This window comes from Pituophis catenifer, unplaced genomic scaffold, assembly GCF_029215685.1.
Source record: "Pituophis catenifer annectens isolate HBS135680 unplaced genomic scaffold, rPitCat1.0.hap2 SCAF_4, whole genome shotgun sequence".
Lineage (NCBI taxonomy): Eukaryota > Metazoa > Chordata > Lepidosauria > Squamata > Colubridae > Pituophis > Pituophis catenifer.
The window spans coordinates 41,511,996-41,533,333 of record NW_027256884.1 but is presented as its reverse complement, the minus strand read 5'-3'; the positions used below and the strand labels follow the sequence as shown (position 1 = coordinate 41,533,333).

Below are 21,338 nucleotides of genomic sequence, written 5' to 3'. Positions count from 1 at the left end.
CCTCGTTGCCCGTAAGAGCCGTCTCTACAGCTGAGAGATGGCTCGAAAAACTCCGTCTCCTTGAGGAGATGTGAGAGAGAGCCGGCGAGAACAGGTAGAGCCCTCTGCGAACTCCCCAGAGTTTTGTTTTTTTTTACTCTTGGGGAGGAAGCAGAATGTGGCTCCCTATCCAGCTCGCCGCTGCTCCGGGCTTCGGGGGAACTCTGCGCTTCGCAGAGCCAGGCGATAGGACCAACCCAATCAACGAAAACTAACAGATTGTCTGAACAAACAGGATGAAACCCGGATCTGGGACTCTAAATTGCAAGTATTTCTAACAACCCTATGAGTGATTTTAAAAGCGAAGAAAGAAAGTTTAAAATGGCGACTGGCTGAGGCTTGAGAAGAAAGCTGAAAGCAAAAGTCCTTCCGTTTGAATAGTTTAATACATTACAAAGTATCTGAAACAATAGCGCTGGCTAGAACTGAAGAGAAAAATTCCTATTTCATGCTACTTCCTTCTTAGAGACTTGATATTGATATTGTTTGGAGAGAAGTCTTTTTCTTTAAAAAGAGTTTGTGTGGCAGGATGGCGTTAAAACTGACAAAGCCAGACAACCAAGCTGGGGGGGGGGGCTCCCCCATGTACAAATCACATGAACAAGTTTTGAGCTTGCAGATGCAGAAGAATGGCTTTAAAGACCTAAAGGAATTTGTTTTGGAGGAGATGGCAAGACATGATGAGATTGTGAACCAGAATCTTGAAAAATTCAGACAGGAAATTAAAGAGTTGGTACAACAAAAGTATGATAACTTGAAACGATATATTGTAACAGCTTTGAAAAGCTTTCCAGAAATAATTATAAAGATGGATAAAGATATCAACTTAGAAATAGAGTCTAAAATGAAGGAAGCTGATTATAAGATTCATAATCTGGATAATAAAATACAAAGAATTGAAAATGATTTGATAAATATTCAAGAAAATAGCTCAGAAGTAAAGTCTAAAATGAAGCTGATCACAAGACTTACAATGCAGATAATATAAAACAAAGGATTGAAAATGAAGTCACAATGATGCAATACAGATCCATGGAATTTGCGGTCAGAATGAGGGGAATACAGGAAAATAACAGAGATGACTTGAGAAAGGTGTCTGCTGAAGTTCTGGCTGTGATTTTAAAGGTTAGTCCTGAAGAGGTATCCTGTAAGATTGATAAGGCCTACAGAGTAAATTCTTGGGTGGCAAAGCAAAGGCAATTGCCTAGAGATGTGGTGATTTACTTTACTGATAAAGGAATAAGAAATGATATTGTGCAAAAGTCTTTTAACTCCACTCTAGAAATGAATGGAAGCAAGATTTGGATATATAAAGAGCTGCCGTCCAAGATGTTAAAAGATAGAAAGGACTTTGGATTTTTGGTGACTGAGCTAAAGAAACAAAATATCCCATTTAGGTGGGATGCTCCAGTTGGTATAATATTGAGATATCAAGGAGAAAGATATCAACTAAATACTGTTGAAAAAGCGGAAGAATTTTACTACAAGGTTTTTAAAATGGATCCAACATCTCCACGTATGCCATCAGTCTTAGGAACACAGGAGGGGGATAAAGAAAAGCGAAATGAACAAGAGATTGAAAGTCAGGCTAAGCAGATGGAGATGGAGGTAATGGAAAAACAACAAGTTACAGAGGCCCTTTTGGACGAGCTGCTTTTGGATTCTCCTTCAGAGGCTATAGCTGGATCACCTATAAATATAAGAGAGGCGGCTTTGGATTTCGATTTGATGTCTTATCAAGTTACAGACCAGCATGGAATTCAATCAGCTGATATACAAGTCCTAGAAAGGCAACCAGGATGGAGATCTAAACCACAACAAGTTAAGAAAAGAAGAAGCAGGTTCTACAAAACTAAAAAATTTTAAACTAAACAAAAAAAATTCTTTTTCTTTTTTTTTTAGCCAACAGACTAATGCCAGTTACTTAAGAGACGATTAAATATAATAAGCGGGATTTATAGAAGGCTGATACATGAAAATATAACTGAGGCAAATTACTGACTTATACTATTTTGAGAAGAATAACAGATCTCTGCAGTGCTGGTGCTTTTGGGATGTGGAAGATGGCCTCTGATTGAGCGGATTGGAACTTTCTATTTTGGACTCTTTGAAAAATGGATTACGTATATGTTGAGTTATAAGGCAAGAGAACTACGGGATTGGGGCATGCAGAAGATCTGGGTGTTACCCTAACGTGGTGGTTGGAATTAATAATCTAGATAAAAGACACTACAGAAGATACTACATGGAATATAAATATAAAGTCACTCAGGTGGTTTTTTATATACGAAAACACTTATTATTGATGGGGGCAGATGGTAATTGAAGATACTGAATATACTGTTGGAAGCAGAACTTGATGTTACCCTAAGATGGGCGATGGAATTAATAATCCAGTTGAAAGACATTACAGAAGATACTATATGGATTACAAATTTAAAGTCATTTGAGGATTTTATTTATATATGGAAATATCTTTTAGTGGTGTGGTGTGGGCAGAAGAACAAAGATATTAAAAATATTATGTATGGTAGACCTGTAGGAAAATGGGTGGAGATAGGTTAGGTTACTGATTGTTTAGTTTAGGAAAAGGGATGTTATGTTCAGATATTAATATACGTAAAAGATTTGAATTAAGAGATATATGTATGGGGGTGGAGGAAATGGGTAGATTATGGGTTGAATAAATGCCAAATTAGGATTTATTATATAATTTTATAGCTGAAGGTTGCTTTGAAATGTATAGTATAGGGGGGGATATAATAATAATGTTAGAAAGAAATGGTTAGCATATGGGGGGTGGTGTAAAAGGATGGTAAAGTATTATATAATCTGATATCAATTTGGATTTTATTTTGGAGAAGCCATGGGGGGAGGGGAGGGGGAGGGGGGGGTTAGGGTGGAGGGGGGGAAAGGGGGAAAAATCTGTATTTGAAAAACTTTTTCAATAAAAAAAAAAGATTGCTTGTTTGTCATGCATTTATTCCATAGAACCTTTCTATCTTTTGGAGATAACAGTTTTTTTAAAAAGTATTGAGACAGTACTGGGGGTATCATCACAATTTCCAATCATATATATTTTACCAAATGGTCTTAGCAAAGCTTTTTGCTAAAACCAAAAGGCATATAATTCACCCTAATGACAGGCAAAAGAATTTGTACCCAGAAGACCTAAATTTATTCACTTAAAGCACTCAAACTTTTTTGCCAACACAACATTCTTTTCATAGAAATACACACTAGTGAATGAAAACATAACTTTGAAATGCATATTCCATAAAATATACTGTACACAAACACCCAAACACATTAAAGATAAACCTTCAATATATTCCCTTGAATAAGTTGATATACCCACCAACTTCAACATGAATTTTGTTTTACAAGCCCCTATTGTCTTCTCTTCTGCAACCATGTGAAACTCAGAGGCATTCATAAACTTGGTTAGAAATCTTTTTTCTCTCAAGACATCCTAATTTCTGGGAGAGGGAGGAAGGAAGGAAGGAAACATTTTTTAAAATGTAAGATGTTTCACAAGGCAACAGTGGAAGTGTGCACCAAATCCAATAGTTGCAAGCTATATGCATTAGTGCCTCTGTGCAACATGAAAGAGGACACAGCCAGAACATTTTAGGTCTTAATCTGGTAATCTTTCTCTTCTTTCTGACCAGACTTTATATTAAGATAGCAAAACTGATGAGCAGACAGTAAGCATATTCTCGTAGGAAGACTTTATAAAAGAGGCTACCTAGCTTGTCACTTAATAATTGGCAATTACTCTTTTGTAATCTGTGCAAATAAGCAGTAATAGTAAGGCCAAAAAGAAAGTGAAAACATTTGTCTTTCAGGGTTTGTTACTAAATTAAAAGCCAAACTTAAGGAATGTAAGAGCAAACAAAGGAGTCAGAAACTATTGCCTTGCAGCTATCTGGTCAAGGGCATGTTACACAGTATAGACTGGAGGTTCAAATATTAAACTTCTGAATTTAAAAAGGGAAATAATGATGAGAATGCTTTTCTAATAGAAGAGATTATTTGTAGCTCAGGATTGGACTGTGAAATATGGAGTGCTGTCTTAGTTGTTTGCAGATGTTTCACTCCCCAACATCATCGGTGCAAGTTTTCTGTTGTAATTTGTCCTATACTTATTCTCTTAAAAATCAGGAAGAATCATAATGCTTTATGATATGCCAAGTTTTCAAAATAAAGCTTTCCCTCCCAAACATTGGTAAAAATGGGTGTTGGTGAGAAGTATATCCCATATATGCAAGCAGAAAATGCACCATATTGTAAATATCAGCAAAGCAAGCTGAATGGTAAAATGCAGAAAATAGCAAAACACGATAGTTGCTTGGTTCAAAAGGGGATGTGAGAAGCAGGGAGAAGAAGGAAATGGAAAGTTAAAGAGTTTCAATTACCAAGTATTATTTACATATTCTTCAAACTTTCATTCTTAAAAAAGTAAACTGTTATCACCAACTCTGATAGTTGTGCCATAAACTGGTAAAATGTTCATAATGTTTTTTTTCATCAGCTCTTATCTACAATTTAATTGAATGCATATCACTTAGAATGGGATTCAAATAATATTAATATATTAATATCAATTTGCATGGTTATAATTTTAAAGTAGTATTTTACTTTAAAGTATTTTAAAGTAAAGTAATTGCCATTTTTTATCCACCTGTGCAGTATTAATAAATAAAATTTTGCTTTATGATTTTTAAATAGTACCAAGTACATTAAATAAAGTAATTAAAAAAACCTTTTCATGCTACTTTCTTCAGTTACAGAACTATATAGAAGGATTTAGTATTATTTCTAGTAAATTTACATTGGAAACAAGGACGTTTCCTTGTTGTTGAAGTGTTGCTTGCTGGAGAATATACACATTCACAGTTGGCAAAGTTATGACAGAAATGCATAAGAATGGAAAGCTAGATTTAGGCAGAAATGAAACACGAATGACCATTCCTATATATTTCTACCAATCTCTCTGCCTCTGCAGAAATTAACTTCCATTGTTTTTATGTTCTTACCTTTTTTTAGCAAATCATTTGAGGAAAAAAAAGACTAGCAATGTTAAGTTTTGGTTTTAGAAGCTGAACTGAACTTGAATTCAGATGAGCAGAAGTGAAAGAGGTGAACTGGGTAGCTCTGCTTGAACGAGTGCAAAATAGAAAACATTTTTACACAAAATATGGAAACGCAGGTACAGGTTTCCTTTCTGTTGGAATGGGAGAGAGAGGGGACAATATGTGCCTGGACAAATGGTCAGTGTCCTATAGTCGTGCTGGGATAAGCTAGTCATGCAGATCAACCTAACATGATTCAGCAATCAATGTTTCAACACTTTGCAATAAGGATCACAAAAAATGAGGATGAACTGCCACTTTGCATGTACAAAGGAGCCAGGGCTTCAATCAAGAGTGTTGCAACTACCAATTTGACTTTTCTTTCCTGTTCCTCACCAAAACTAGAACATAGTTCAGGGGGATGGGGGTGGTTGATTTGTTGCTTTATGGGTTGATTTTATATCTTTGAACTTGATTGGAAAATAAGAAAATATGCTTTAATTGCTTTATTTTTGTCCCTAAGCTTGCTGAACTCCTTTAAACTAACAGAAGCGGGTCTTATTTTCAGGGAAATGCGGTAGGTGGGGACCAATTTCCGAAATTATGAGCTACAGTCACAAGTGAAACTGCAATCAAGAGAACATAAAACCTTCACTGTACTTTTTTAAAAAACTTTATTAAGTTTCAACAAGAGATAAAAGAGGCTATAAGAAAAATTAAAGCCTTCCCACCACGGACTTTGAACACTGCCATTCAAGGCCTCAGGTCAATTTTTAACAACAAAGTTAAAACCTGAGATGTGCTGTTATTTTATATCTTCTTTGCTCTCTAGTGAAGAATGCCTAGCCAACTGAGCCACAGGGTTGTCAGGTAAGAAACATGATTTTAACCTGATTCTGGGTTAGTTCATGTGATTGTGTCAGCAACATCCATAAGTAGGATGGACCCACAAAGGGGTGGGTTAGACTTCAGTGGTGGGTTGCTCCTGGTTCGCACCGGTTCACAAGAACCGGTAGTAAAAAAATTTAGTAGTTCGGAGAACCGGTAATAACATTGGCTGGCCACGCCCCCAAACCGGTCCCTGGCCCGGTTGCCACTCGCTTACCCCGCCCACCTCATCAGAGGCTTTTTTTTTTTTTTTTACTTTTAAAAGCATTTTTTCTACAACCTCTTCGGCTGAAAAAATGCTTTTAAAAGTTTTTTAAAAAGCCTCTGATGATCGCGTGGCTCAGCTGGGATTTCAGAGGCTTCTAAAACCATTTTTTTCTGCAACCTCTTCAGCCGAAGAGGTTGTAGGGGAAAAAAATCTCTTTAAAAGCCTCTGGCGATCCCAGCTGACTTGCCTGATCGTCAGAACTGCTAAAAGCATTTTTTTCTGCAACCTCTTAAGGTTGTAGAAAAAATGCTTTTAAAAATAAATAAATAAATAAAAGTTGGCCACGCCCACGCAGTCACATTACCACCCCCCCCACAAGCCATGCCCACAAAATAACCCACGTCCACAGAACTGGTAATAAAAAATTTTAGAACTCACCCCTGGTTAGACTGACAAATGTATTGCAGCATTGTGAGCTAGGCTGGCACATTTTCTACATGAGTCATGGCCTGCTAAAGGTGGCATGACCCTTCAATCCTGATTTCTCAACATGAGACTGTGTGAACAGTGCTTATACTGTGTGGTTTCTAAAATAGAAATATTTAAATTGATTATAAATTTCTGTTAAGGAGTGGTTAAGGAGAGTAGACTCAGAAGAGATATCCCTTTAAACTTATTATTTGATATTTCAATGATAAAACCAATAACTCCACTTCATTATTTCAGCTTTGTTCTGTTGCCTTTCTTGTTCATAAAATTTATATATTTGGGCTTATGACAGAGTATGTGTTTATGAGAGGAGATATACTTACTTCAATAAGTTTCAATCTCAGAAGGTCTAAACACAGCAGGCTTTAAATCATAGCAATTATTGATTGAAAAGATACTTGTAATTTCTCTAACATGTGGCCTGCATCTACATACCAACCTATCATCCCCTCCCTTTTCCTTTTGTCCTTCACTATACCCCAATTTAAATTCTTCATCACTTTAACCACTCTGAACTTCTGATTAAATGACCTGCAGGCTGCAGCCCACAAAGGCCTTTGAATAAAACATGTTGGGCAAAAAAGATGTTACCAGACTCCTGGTTTTTTTAATCTACACATAAACAATTTTTAAATTCATTGTAGACTTGGAAAGCAAGAAATGAGGAATGGAGATCAATTTTATGCTTGATTTATTTGCTTGTTCCCCCCCCCCCCCCCATTACTGAAATCTTTTAGATAAAGGTAGTCCTCGACTTATGACCACAATTGAGCTCAATTTTTTTTGTTGCTAAGTGAAACATTTGTTAACTGAACTTTGGCCCACTTTACAACCTTTTGTGCCACAGTTGTGCCACAGTTGTTAAGTGAACCACTGAAGTTCCTAAGTTAGTAACATGGTTGTTAAGTAAACCCAGCTTCCCCAGTGACTTTGCTTGTAAGAAAGTTCCAAAAGGAAAGTTCCAAATGATCCCAGGACACTGCAACCATCATAAATACATGCCAGTTACAAAGTGTTCAAAGTTTGATCATGTCACTATGGGGATACTGCAGTGGTCGTAAGTGTGAAAAATGGTCAGAATTCACTTTTTTCAATGTCATTGTAACTTTGATCACTAAAGGAACTATTGTAAATCGAGGACTACGTGTATACTTAAATCTTCCCCTTTTGCAGGGCAGATCTGACATGCCATTGAAAGGCTGATGGGACCCTTTGTATACATCTGCTTTAGGATGGAATTGCTTGCCCCAACACTGTTGATAATGGACCATAGAAAACTTTTCCTTTCCAAATCATTTCTATTTATTTATGCATTTATATGGCTATCCAGCTTAACCCATGTCACTGTTGATGGCATACAAAAATAATAATACAAAACTAATACAAAATTACCCGGTTTTTTGGGACTATAAGACACACCTAGATTTACAGGAAGAAAACAGGAAAAAAGGTTTTTTCGCCTCCCCGGCTCCCAGAAACACTCAGCAATGCTCCACACATCTTGTTTTCGCTAAAAACATGCCTGTTTTTAGCCTACAGAGTAGGGGCGGGGAGGGCGAAAAGAGGGTTCGGGAGCCCAAAAACAGGCCTGTATTCAGTCTATAAGACGCACCAAAATTTTCATCCACTTTTTGGGGGGGAAGTGCGTCTTATACTCTGAAAAATATGGTATATTATAATTATTAGTTGATTAATAGAAAAGTCATGCACTCTTCTGTACACAATAGAATTCCTTATGCTACTAGGCTCGAAAAATTGTGTTGCTTGCGGTCAGACCTAAGTATTGCATACAAAATTACAGTATTTATAATTATAGTTATAGTAATGTTAGTATAATTATAGTATAGTATGTTTTACCTGTAAATGACTTTTTCTGTTTTAATCACAATAGTACACGTACGAACAACTGCTTTAAACTCAATGTAAATCGCTTTAAACTGGACTGTAAAAAATATTATTTTTGTAATAGAGTTGTCAAAGTCTGGAGTGCCCTACTTGATTCAGTTGTCTTAGCTACAAATTTTCACATTTTCAGTCACAAATTGACTTCCGTGGACCTACTTCATACTTAAGTGGTCAGTAGAGGGGACATGCATAAGTGCACTAACGTGCCTATTGTCCCTGTCATTGTATTTTTATTCTCTTAGCCTTGTTCTTGTTTTTGTTCGACAAATTCCAATAAATAAATAAATAAAATAAATAAATAAATAAAATAACATATCATTAAATTAATTTAGGATGAGCTAGGTGGCAGTATTAAACCAATGTAACCTAATCTCAGAAATCAAAACTGGATTGGAAGAAAGCTGTGGTAAATTCTGCCCAAGAAATTACCAAGAGTTGAGTAAAACTGGAAGATTTTACCTTAACACAATCTGGGGAACGATGGTCTCAAAATAAGAATTACAAATATTCAATGGAAGGACTTTTCTGTCAGTTCAAGTACTGAAGTGTGAATGAGTGTGTAAATATAGATAGATATGTATAAATGTATGATTTTTATGAAATTGTTGAGAGAATGCCAAAAGAATACTAAATTTTACAGTGAAATCTTAGAAGACTATGATGTAGCTTTTAAAATAACAATTTTAATTTATGATTCAGAAATAATTTTATTAAATATTGAATCATCCCATCTATCAATTTACAGTTATCTATCTATCATCTATCTCATATAAGATTTGTTCATTGATGCGAGTTTCCGGCATTGATGTTTCATTTCTGGCAATTCTTTCAAATTCAATTTCAACAACTATTAATTTGGTTCAAAGTTGATGATTGATTGATTGATTGATTGATTGATTGATTGATTGAATTTATATTGCCGCCTATTCGCCCATGGCAACTCAAGGTGGCTTACAGCGTTCATGCCATCATTATGAAAGGAAAAGTTCAAAATCTGTGTAGTTGTGTCTTTTTTGTTATTATTCATGAATAGATGCTGTCTTTTTCATACTTGTAATTGCAAATGTCCAAAAGGAGATCAGAATTTATGAGGGGGAAAAACGGGGGGGGGGAATCAAGGCTGAGATTCCCAATAAAAAAGTAAGGAAAAGAGTTCACTAGAAGCTGCATTACAAGTCAATCTTAATTTAGGATAATCTACAGTGTGGCCAGTCTACAGACTTCACACAGCACTCTTTTCTGCACCTGCCTTGAGATCGTAGGGAGGTTTTGACACAAAGTATATGGCATACCAGGAAACTAAGTCTTTCTTGTAATATTTTCTATACGCATAAGCGCACCAGCATGCCTATCGTCCCTGTCCTAATGTTTTCTTTTATTTGTATCCTTTACATGTATTTATAATTATGTTTACACTTGTATCTGTCATAAAATACATGCTTGATGAAATAAATAAAATAAAATAAAATAATAAAATAAAATAAAGTAAAATAAAATAAAATAAAATAAAATAAAATAATAAAATAAAATAAAATAAAATAAAATAAAATAAAATAAAATAAAATAAAATAAGACAAATATCCCAACCATATAAACCTCTAACTCAAATGGGTTTTGTTTCTGCAGTCTAGTTGCTTGGGTGGTTTTCTCTTTATTTCCCCAAACATATGGAATAAATGCATCAAGACCCAATATTTTGTTGATAATGGCAGATGATCTTGGATATGGAGATTTAGGATGCTTTGGTAACAATACCATCAGGTAAGTGTAAAGTTTAAAATGTGCCAAGGATATTCTCCGACTCTAGGAACCATGAAAGCACAGTTCAGGGAAAATATGCAATGTTTCTAATGAGAGGAGCGGAGACTAGAGGGAATAAAATAAAGTAAGAAAATGAATGTGTCTTTAAAACTATTATACATGAATAAGCTAGATCCTTTCTATTAAAAAAAAAAAACTAGACCAGATTAGCAATGTTTTGCCTGCCAGACATGGCTCAAAGGAATCACAATTTTTTACTTGAGTTTTTTAATTGTGTGTTTTGGATAGGAATGTGGGAAAGCAAGAGGCAATTGCTGCAATGCAGACAATGACCAATCTGACCTGGGAAGAGAGAGTTTAAAAAGTTAAGATGTCATTCACAAATGACATCTTTTGTTACATCATAAAGGAAGTGGCTTTAGATGTAGGATGTATACAATCCACATTAAAAACAGGTTTGCTTCAAGTGTTCAGTTGCAGTTCCCATTTTAACAAGCAGGAATTTTACTGAACCGCTGCCTGGCTATTTTCCTCCTGTCCTGGAAGATCTAGTAATTTGACTGAAGGATTTGCAAGGCTGTATTCTAGGCCAATCCTCAAGGACATCATTTTTTTCCCCTGTGGACAATTTTATGCTATAAGGGACAAGTGTGCCATAAACCAGTGTTTTTCAAACTTGACAACTTCAAGATATTGGATTTCAACCTTGGCAACTTTAAGATTTGTGGATTTCAACTCCCAGACTGTCCCACCTAACATTTTAAAGTTGTCAAGTTTGAAAAACACTGCCAAAAACTGTCTTAGCGCTACTGCTGATTTCCTTGGCCATTCAGGTTTTGTGTTGCTTCCCATACCCATCCCTTTGCTGTGGTTGGAGAACAGCTGCTAACTGTCAACTGAAAATTTTATTTGCCATTATCTCAGTTACACCTTTGAGGTTTTTACTTTCTTGAAAGCAAAATTCCTTGTGGTTTTGTTCATTTGCCTTTCAATTTATACCATAACAAGTCCATGACAGAAGCACTGAAGAGTTTGTGTAAATTAAATTGGAAATTGTAATAATCACTACAGAATTTTTATAGGAGATGATATTATTAAGATAGGCAAGTGAAGCAAAGCACAACTATATATTATTGTGGACTTTTTTCAGGAATGAATGGGTAACAAATATCATGAATAAAGAAAAGAAAATAGTTATACTTTCAAGCAAATGGGATGATTATTGTAGTTTTTAATTTACATTTTTATCAGATATTTATTAGCTTTTGGTTTAGTTATCAGTAAAGTAGTTATTTTATGAATCTTAAAATAGCTAAGAATTTTCATGTAACTTCTATTTCCCAGACCTAGGAAAGTGGTTCTGGGCGCTACGATTTTGATGTCTTCAATTATAGCCTTTTGAAACCTGAAGAAAACTAAAAACTAAACACAATAACAACAATAGTATGTCTTGTGACCTCCTAAAGGTTAACAGATATGTTATTACAATACACTTAATTGTATTAGCTCTCTATATATTGGAATAATAAAAATATGTGATATAAAACAATCATTTATTATCTGCATAATTCCCAAGAGTGAGTGTGTACCAAGGAAAAGTTCATTTGTTTAGAATGGTAATTTCCCCTAATCATACTTTACAAGACAACTCTTGGTTTTTCCTTCCAGGACTCCTAATATTGATCAGCTGGCAAAGGAAGGAGTAAAACTTACTCAACATATTGCTGCAGCTTCAGTGTGTACCCCAAGCAGAGCAGCTTTTCTGACTGGCAGATATCCCATCAGATCAGGTTGGCACCTCCTGTAGTAATATATGTGATGAATAATCCCCTACAGAAGGGTTTGCTTATTGGCCTCACCTTCATCTCTAAAGGAAGTAAAGAACTCTTATTTTTTAGATCACAATATTCTTGGGCAACCACAACGTAACCCAGGGCTGTCCAACCTTGGCAACTTTAAGACTTGTGGACTTCAACTCCCAGAATTCCCCAGCCAGCCATACCAATTCGCAGAACCAGATCTCCACACTCTTCTAAGGATCACTCACCTCTGGGGATAAAATGTTCCAAAGGAACTGTACGATTTTATTTGCCATGCGAACAGGACAGAGTATAAAAGACGTCATAAAAATTCCTATGTTCTGTATAGAATAACAGACTTGGAAGGGACCTTGGAGGACTTTTAGTCCAACAAAATTAAACAAAATTACTCTTGTTTTAATAAAAATGGTCAGAATGCATATTGTAAGCCTGAAGGCTTACAAATAAGGAAAGCTGTTATCCTTTCATGCCTGCATTGCTTTTCTGCTGCATAGAAAGATTATTCTCACATTTCTGTCTCCAAACTTACAGCTTCCAGCCTGTTCATCACTTCCCATCAGGTGGGTAGCTTAGGTTGAATATAAGACTAATTCCTTTCTCCCGTTTATATTTTAGGCATGGTGTCTCAAATCAAAAAACGTGTTTTCATTCGGACTGGTGCTTCAGGAGGCTTGCCTGCAAATGAAACAACATTTGCTAAATTGCTTCAGCAGAAAGGTTATGCCACTGGTATTATAGGTACAATATATAGAAGCTTTATTTCTCACTTGACTTTCATCTGCTGTTTCTCTGTGTTAAATCTCATGCGTCTGTAGAAAGGGGGCAAGCTTACAATGAAGACTATTGATGTTGGGTTATTTTTGCATTGTTGCTTTTTCTTTCTTTTTCTTTGCTGAAGTTTAAAATTCCCCTACTGTTAGGTTACTTCCAATTGAAAGGTTGCACAATAAATCTGCCTTTACTTTTTTTTTTTTTACTAAATTTTCTATGGAAGGAAAATAATGGGGGGAAAGCTGGAAACATATAAGTGAGTTTCAAGTGCAATTCTGAAAAATTTTATGAACTTGGAGGTGACATTTGATACCAGATAAAAATATTGTCTGAAAACAATTTGTTTATTTCTACAGTACTTGTTTCACTGGGTTAGTGGGGAGGGAGGGAGGGAGGGAGGGAGGGAGGGAGGGAGGGAGGAAGGAAGGAAGGAAGGAAGGAAGGAAGGAAGGAAGGAAGGAAGGAAGGAAGGAAGGAAGGAAGGAAGGAAGTCAACAATATTCTATTATTTATTTCATATGACTAAATTGGACATCATGTTACCTTTATAACATAACTGGAATCAAAATATATTAACATACAATAAAAATCATGGTTTAGCTGGTGACTACCAATCAACTTTTAACTTTTCAGGAAAATGGCACCAAGGTGTGAATTGTGAATCCCGTAATGATCATTGCCACCATCCTTTAAAACATGGCTTTGATTATTTCTATGGTATACCATTGACCCTACTAAATGAATGCCAGGTTACCAAGGATCCGGAAGTCGATGTAGAGCTGCAAGCTACCTATTGGTTTTGCACACAGATGGTTGCCCTCTTAGTGTTTACTCTTCTTCTGATAAAGATGGCTACTTCGTTCCCTGTGAAATGGAAAACAATTGCTTTCATAACTTTTTGTGGTGTATTATTTTTTATTTCCTGGTTTGCCGATTATGGATTTGCAAGATACTGGAACTGTATGTTGATGAGAGACCACACAGTTATTGAACAACCAATAAACCTAGAAAATGCTGCCTCCAGGATAGTGAAAGAATCTGTCACATTTATTGAACGGTAACTAACAAAATTATTAAACTGACTTCAAAGTAACTCTTGTTTCAGATTGGATAGAAAAGATTTTGATTTCCATGCAGGTTGTGTCTAAGAAGGGAACAGGAAGGGTAATATGTTAAGTTGGAAGCAAACCATCACCTCCCTGTTTGTATGCATTTATAAAAATATATACCTTGATACTAGACTGAAGTATTTAAGCCAAAGTGTCTGTGTTTCCAGTGTTGATCATGTACATCTTGCATGAGGAGCCATAATGCTTCAATTAAGTGGCCACGGAAGTGACTGCTTCACTTTTCTGGCAAGGTGAAAAAGGTAAATGTTGACAATGTTGACAACATTGCAGGTTTGCTTTCAATGATTGTTGAAACAGTCAGCATGGAAGACCTTGAATGCCTGCCTTTGATGATTTTGGGCAATAGTCCCACACTGCTTCCTGAAAATGTTTCTTAGCCCACTTACTTCTTCCTGATGGAGAGGCCAATAAGGAAAAGGGAGAGCAAAGTGGTGCTACAGAAGATTTTCAGTGCTGTTGACCTGCCTCTTCTCTTGCCAATGGTTGGTGGAAGCAACTGCTACCAACATTTTTCCCTTGACTGACACTGAATCCTCATAATTTGAAAGACCTCAACATGTCTGCCAAGGACACCCTGATCCAATTGGTTGTTTTGTAAAAATTGAGTTGGTGTACCTAATATGCCACTACTGCCCATCATTTGAGAATATGTGGTAGATAATATCCAAGACAATCCTCCTGTCAGCAGAGACAAATGTCTCTCTCAGGCTGGATGGCTCTAGCAGAGACATGCTGGCACTTCCAAACTGGAAACCTTTTTGATGCATGCATGGGTCATCCAGACTGGGTGGCCATGATCTGGATTTTGGTGGGAGGGTCTTTAAAGACGTCCAAAGCAAAATAACACAGTCACTTTCCTTCATTGTTAGAAACAAATGGACTTTGCAAAACAGCTTCAATGAGGTATTACTTGCGAAGCTTTGTCAAAACTTGGCTGGTTCCTATTAAACATTATTATTTTTACATTGTGAATTCAACAATAGATAGAGTTAAAGTAGCTTGATTGTAATGATCAAGGGAACTGATGAGAGAGCTGTTAAGATTTATTGTTCACTCTTTTGGTGATTATACAACAATAGAGAAGCAGAAAAGTTTGGGCATCCACTAAGATAAGTTAGATATTTTCAACTATGAGTCTTATTGGTTCTTATTGGTTATTGTTTCTGTCATTTTGGGTAGAATTAAGTTTCTTATATTTATTTCTCAGAAACAAAAAAAGACCATTCCTGCTCTTTGTATCCTTCTTCCATGTCCACACACCCTGCTTCACCACAAAGATATTTCATGGGAAAAGCCAGCATGGTTTATATGGAGACAATGTAGAAGAGATGGACTGGATGGTAGGTAAGTAACATTGTTTAATGTTTAAAGGACTTCCAATATCCACACCATGGCCACCCAGTGTGGATACTCTCTGGCATTCCCCAAGTTAGCTGAGGAATTCTGGGAGTTGAAGTCCATACATCTTAAAGTTGTCAAGTGTGAAAAACTCTGATCTATTGTCTATGGGTCAAAAAGCTGGGAATTCTTTTCCCTCATAGTTTTCTATAATATACATATATATTATATATAGTATATAGTATATATAGTATATAGTAACATCTTTACCATCCAGCATCTTTCAGTTGAAGGAAATACTTCATTTGGCAGCTGATTTCAAATCCTTGGAAATAAAAGCTTACCATTCCCTATCAGTAGTCCCCATTGTTAGAGCTTAAACATGCTCCTTTTTCATCCACATCCAAATCTTCAATTGTCAGATACAGTACAAGAATGTCTCTTGTATAACCTTGAGATAATTTGGTGGTAGAAAAAGGTAGAGCGATGGTATTGTGAAGCTATAGTACATTTGTGTACCCTCCATGTGAGTGTTTTTGTGTGTATCACATTATAGTTACATTTACATGTTTTGTAATTTTTATACATTGTATATGTATATTGCATATGCATATTTTCCTATATACTTTTGTAATATTTTAAACTGACAGTATCTGGCAACATAATCTATAGTTATATAAAGGCAGTGTTTTCTTTCATTTTAAATGAAGTGTTGGGATTATTCTGATTATTTAGGAAGAATACTTGCTGCTGTTGACAGAGTGGGATTAAGGAACAAGACTTTTACTTATTTTACTTCTGATCATGGAGGACATTTGGAATTTAGAGAAGGGAATATCCAGGTTGGTGGTTGGAATGGTAGACTTAAAGGTATGAAAGTTTTGTTTCTGTTATCCATGTACTTAGATCACTGTCATGCCTCAGATATGGGCTATCTTTGGGAAGTATGGAAATGTGAGTTTCCAAACATATAGACGGTGGTTGTAGTAACCAATTATTGTATTGTTTTTACTGGCATCCTGACCATTTTTAACATGCTGGTTTCACCTTTTAAGGGTTTTCATATGTTGAGACTGGGCTATCTGAAAAATTACAAACATTATTAGTTTGAAGAAGCCTTAGACAAGTTTCTTCCTGGACTCCCAATGCAGTTGGTAGTGCTATTCCTTCTCTGTCTAACGTCCCTTGATGTTTTCTTTTTCCCCCCACAACCTGAAAGTGATCTGAACATGGCTGGCTCAGGAATTCAGGGAGCAAAAGTCCACAAGTTGTAAAGTTGTCATAGTTGCCCACCCCTCTCCTGTGGCATATGTTATAAGCAAAAACTCTGCTTCACCCAACTGGGGCTTCTAGCATTTTCTAGTATTTTCACTGAAGTGCCAGGTGTGAGGGTGGCAGTTAACTGAATCCATAAATGCAGGTGTTGGCATTTATCTTTACAGCTTTGGTTCTTTACAGCTTTGCTTGACTTGCCTTCACTGATTTATTACTGCTGACAGGGTTTTAGAGTTACTTCTGTGACTTGTGAATCATAACCGTTACACTCCTAGCCCTTGAATTTCACCCATTTATACTTCTCTGAATCCTCGATGAAAAAGCCTTTTCAATAATAATATTCAAGTTGATGGAATAAGAGGAGCAACCATGGTTTTATCACTTTTGGACACAAAGCAAATATTGTTTTATTTCCAGGTCTTTTAAGATCTTTAAAAATCTCATTTTCTCAAGTCTTTAAAATGTTTAGGTTCATTCGGAGAGGGTTGCTTATTGTTTTTACTAGTGGTTTGATGTACTGTTCAACACGGGGATATTTTCTTTATAACCTGCCACACTCATAGTTGCCTTTCAGCAACTGACAAAAACAACAACAACAACATAGCAATGAAATGAAGAAAGAAATAGTGATCCATAAAAGTGGTGAGTTGTTGATCAACAAGTCATAGCTTTGCCACTACTACTACATTAATGAGGTTTTTTTTTCTTTGTCTAAATGAAACAAGTGAACTGTATGATAAAATCAATCACTTGTAAGTTTGACTTCATACAACTATTATCTTTTTCCTATTGCTACTCCTGATGCAGGTGGAAAGGGCATGGGAGGTTGGGAAGGAGGAATCCGTGTGCCTGGAATAGTTAGATGGCCAGGAAAGGTCGCTCCTAATACTGTTCTTGATGAACCCACAAGTCTGATGGATATTTACCCCACTGTGGCTCATTTGGCTGGGGCATCAGTGCCACAAGACAGGTATGCAGTTTTGTTCTAAAAGTGAATGAGATATTCAATGTTAACTAAGACAAACATGCAAAATATATTAAAAATTCGGCTATGAAAGGGTTTGATTTTGAAGACGGTAATGGGACACCTAAAAGCTCAAATGCTGCACAGTGAAGCAACTGGGTCCCCCCCCCCCAAATTGTATGTATAAGTGGAAGATGTGTCTTTTGAGTTCACTACCCATCACAGCCACCAGCAGCAATTAGGTTCCTGGCATAATGTTTTCTATTGTCACGTGGCCTAATTTGAGGACAAGTAACAATAGAAAAACAAATGCACCAGATGCATTAGATTCTGCTTGCTTCCTAAAAAGCTCATATAGACACTCATATAAACCCTAGATGAACTGCCTGGTGAGTTTTGCAGGCAACCCTGGTTCACACATTTCTTATCAGCATGTCTTGACATCTCTGTAAATTAGATATATCTAAACCATAAGAGAAATTTGAATACAACTTATGTTTTCTAGGTATAAGTATGCATTCCCCCAACATTTTAGGAGCCTGGATAGCTCAACAGACTAAAAAGCCTGTTATTAACATTCAGCTGTCTGCAATTATTGCAAGTTCGAATCTCTCCAAGGCTCAAGGTTGACTCAGCCTTCCATCCTTTCTAAGGTAGGTAAATTGAGGACCCAGTTTGTGGGGGCAATAAGCTGACTTTGTATAAAATATACAAAAGTATGAAGGCTATTGCTTAACGCATTGTAAGCCGCCCTGAGTCTCCGGAGAAGGGCGGCATATAAATCTAATAATAAAAAAAACATTTTAAATTTATTTATTGTACTCTATCACATTCATTATAAGCTTTATAATTTACATCAAGTTCTTGCACAACTTCATAGTCCTCCTTTATGTAATTACAGCAAATCTATGAGCACTATCCATGAAACTGGGGGTGGGGTGGGGGGTCAAAACTTACTAGGAAAGAAGAACCTGATTCAGATAAATAAATGCCAACACTGGCATTAATGGTTTTTACATTCTCTTTATAATCCTTGTAATTTTCAACAAAGTCCTCTCTTTAGACTTTGCCTTGAACCTTTTGGCAGCTATATTAGTCAGGGACAACCCTTTCATAGACGTATTGTTTCTTTTGGTAGGATAATTGATGGGAAGAACCTAGTACCTTTACTGCGGGAGGAAGTTAAACACTCAGAGCATGAATTCATGTTTCACTACTGTGGGTCACATTTACATGCAGTGCGTTGGTATCAGAAAGAGAGTAAGTATAAATTGTCTCCCTTGAGTATATGCTGTAAATTTCTAGGTGTGTGTGTGTGTGTGTGTGGGAGAGAGAGAGAGAGAGAGAGAGAAAGTACAAACTCTACTTTCTTTTTCCTCGATTTAATCAATATGCCATGCCATGTAGCTTTTGGGCCACAATTTGACTTGGTATGCCAATGTTACTTTGCATACCCCTATACACCCGTATAGACACAACTATACATCCCGATTTTAAAAAAGTGCCATTCAGTACCGCATGATTTTTCATTTACTATGCATAGATTCATGCTTGTATGCTGTAAAGGTGGCTTAACCTGTGAAGAGATTATCAGACAGCCCAGGTTTGTTCCTTGATACTGTTTCTCTTCTACGGGTTGCCATTCTTATCTTGGGAGTTTATCATTCTACTGTACAGCTACTTTGCGGTTCTGCAAAATTGAAAAATTAGTAAGGTTTGACTTCATTTCCTTTAAAAAAACTTTTTAAAGTTGCCTGGCTATCAGTTTTTTTGGAAGATGTGCTCTACAAACAAACCACCAAGTTGCACAATGGATGCCATGAATGTATTTTTATGCCTCATATATGATTAGTTGATTTGTCTCAAAGACAAAAATCAGTTTTGCATGCTATATTCCAAACGTAGGGCAAAAATTTGCTATGAGTAGCTCTGAATTATTTTTTCTCCCCCTTTGCAGTTCTACATTTTATTCTTCTTCAAAGCAACAGAATTGTTAAATATGTATATTGCTTGATTTGAAAATGATCCATCATCCTAGATAATTATAAGATGTTTAACTCCATAGCCAAGTTTGACTGTAGTTTTAATATATTTGGCAATGCTGTTGGAATTCAAGACCATCCTTCACATAAGGCAGTAGCTGAGTTTGCATGAAACATTGTCCCATACTTAATTGAACTACAATTTATTGAATCAACCCAATTTCCTGAGGTCACATATAAAATCACAGTCAAGTTGGTATTGGATGGATGGATGGGTGGCTGAATAAATGAATGAATGGATGGATGGATGGATGAAAATTCAACAGCTTGAAAAGGAACCAATCATATCCCTCTTTTCTGACAAACTATCAAGGCCCAAACCAAGGTGGGGAAATGTCACAGAAGTAAATTAGTGGAATTAGTTCAAATCTCTTTTCAGTGTTGTGGATAGACTTGGGGAATGACAGGATTATATGATAGCTACTGAATATCTATTTGCTCTCTTAAAGGTGGTGCGCTTTGGAAAGTCCATTATGTAACCCCAAACTTTGAACCCCAGGGGGCCGGAGCCTGTTATGGAATTAAAATGTGCCAATGTTTCGGTGATGAAGTAACCCATCATAACCCTCCTTTGCTTTTTGATCTTTCACATGATTTTTCAGAGACCAACCCCTTGTCCCCAGCTTCTGAACCACTGTTTAACATGATCATAAGTCAAATGGCAACAGTAGTGGCCAAACATCGTAATACTCTCACACCTGTCCCCCAGCAACTTGATATGTACAATATTGTTTGGAAGCCTTGGTTGCAGCCATGTTGTGGGACATTCCCTTTTTGTTGGTGTAATGATGAAAGCAATAATGATACTATTATTAAATAGATTTTAAGAGAACTATTAAACTAAAGTTGTCTTAAATGTTTTCTTCATATAGTTGGTGAGAAATAGGATACTTGTAATGTTCCTTAAATGAGGAACATTACAAGTTCCTTAATTAGGATGGTGAGTTACAAGCTTATTTTGTCTGCAAATGTCATGGTTAAACAATGCAATAGTTAATTGTATCAAATTAGTTGGCTAGCCCTTTGTGAATGAGATAACTGCTTCTTTCTTTGAGACATACAAACTATAACTCTGTTTCTTCATTTTTTCTTAAATGGATCACCTCCTTATCAATATAGTTTTTTTAGACACATGCTTGTAGACAGCCAAATATTTCCAAGCAGTTTAAATTTTGAATCAACTGCAAGAAGCAGCAGCAGTGGAAACAGATGGAAACATCTGTTCTATGACAAGTGTTTGCTTTCCTTAAAATGTTCTTTTCAGATCACTTTAAGGATATAATCCACAGGGGTACATAATTTGACTATTATGTATTATTACTAGCTACTTCTTTAGCATCACTTTTCCTTCCTGCCCCATCTATTTCTTCACATTCTTTAAATTAAGAGAAATATACATTTGGCATCCTGCAAAACCTGGTGCCACACTCCAGCATAATCTCTATTTGCAAGAAACAAAATGGTTTCTGTGTTGTAACAGAAGGAAGGAAAGGCCTTACAATTAAAATAGTGCCACTACTAAAGATAATGCCGTTTCCAACTGGGGTCCTAGGCCAACTGACAGAGTCAGGTCTTCAGGACCTTAAGGAAGGCCAGGAGGGTGGGAGCTGATTTCATCCCAAGGGGGGAGGGA

General features: G+C 36.3%; 1 protein-coding gene across 1 annotated transcript; it reads left to right on the top strand.

Moving 5' to 3' along the window:
* The first annotated feature begins 5,952 nt into the window (after positions 1 to 5,952).
* LOC139316171 (arylsulfatase H-like) lies at positions 5,953 to 20,525 on the top strand. Its single transcript, XM_070942729.1, has 10 exons — positions 5,953 to 5,984; positions 10,231 to 10,365; positions 12,034 to 12,155; positions 12,801 to 12,923; positions 13,590 to 14,013; positions 15,294 to 15,430; positions 16,160 to 16,294; positions 17,507 to 17,669; positions 18,802 to 18,923; positions 20,155 to 20,525. Exons 1-10 carry the CDS (start codon positions 5,953 to 5,955, stop codon positions 20,523 to 20,525), a joined length of 1,764 nt encoding a protein of 587 aa, XP_070798830.1.
* Positions 20,526 to 21,338: the final 813 nt, after the last annotated feature.

Excerpts from the sequence above, each read along its gene's own strand:
- LOC139316171 (XM_070942729.1), top strand. The coding sequence starts at position 5,953 with ATGCCTAGCCAACTGAGCCACAGGGTTGTCAG. Across the intron at positions 10,366-12,033 it reads TTTGGTAACAATACCATCAG|GACTCCTAATATTGATCAGC; the intron begins GTAAGTGTAAAG and ends TTTTCCTTCCAG. Across the intron at positions 12,156-12,800 it reads CAGATATCCCATCAGATCAG|GCATGGTGTCTCAAATCAAA; the intron begins GTTGGCACCTCC and ends TTTATATTTTAG.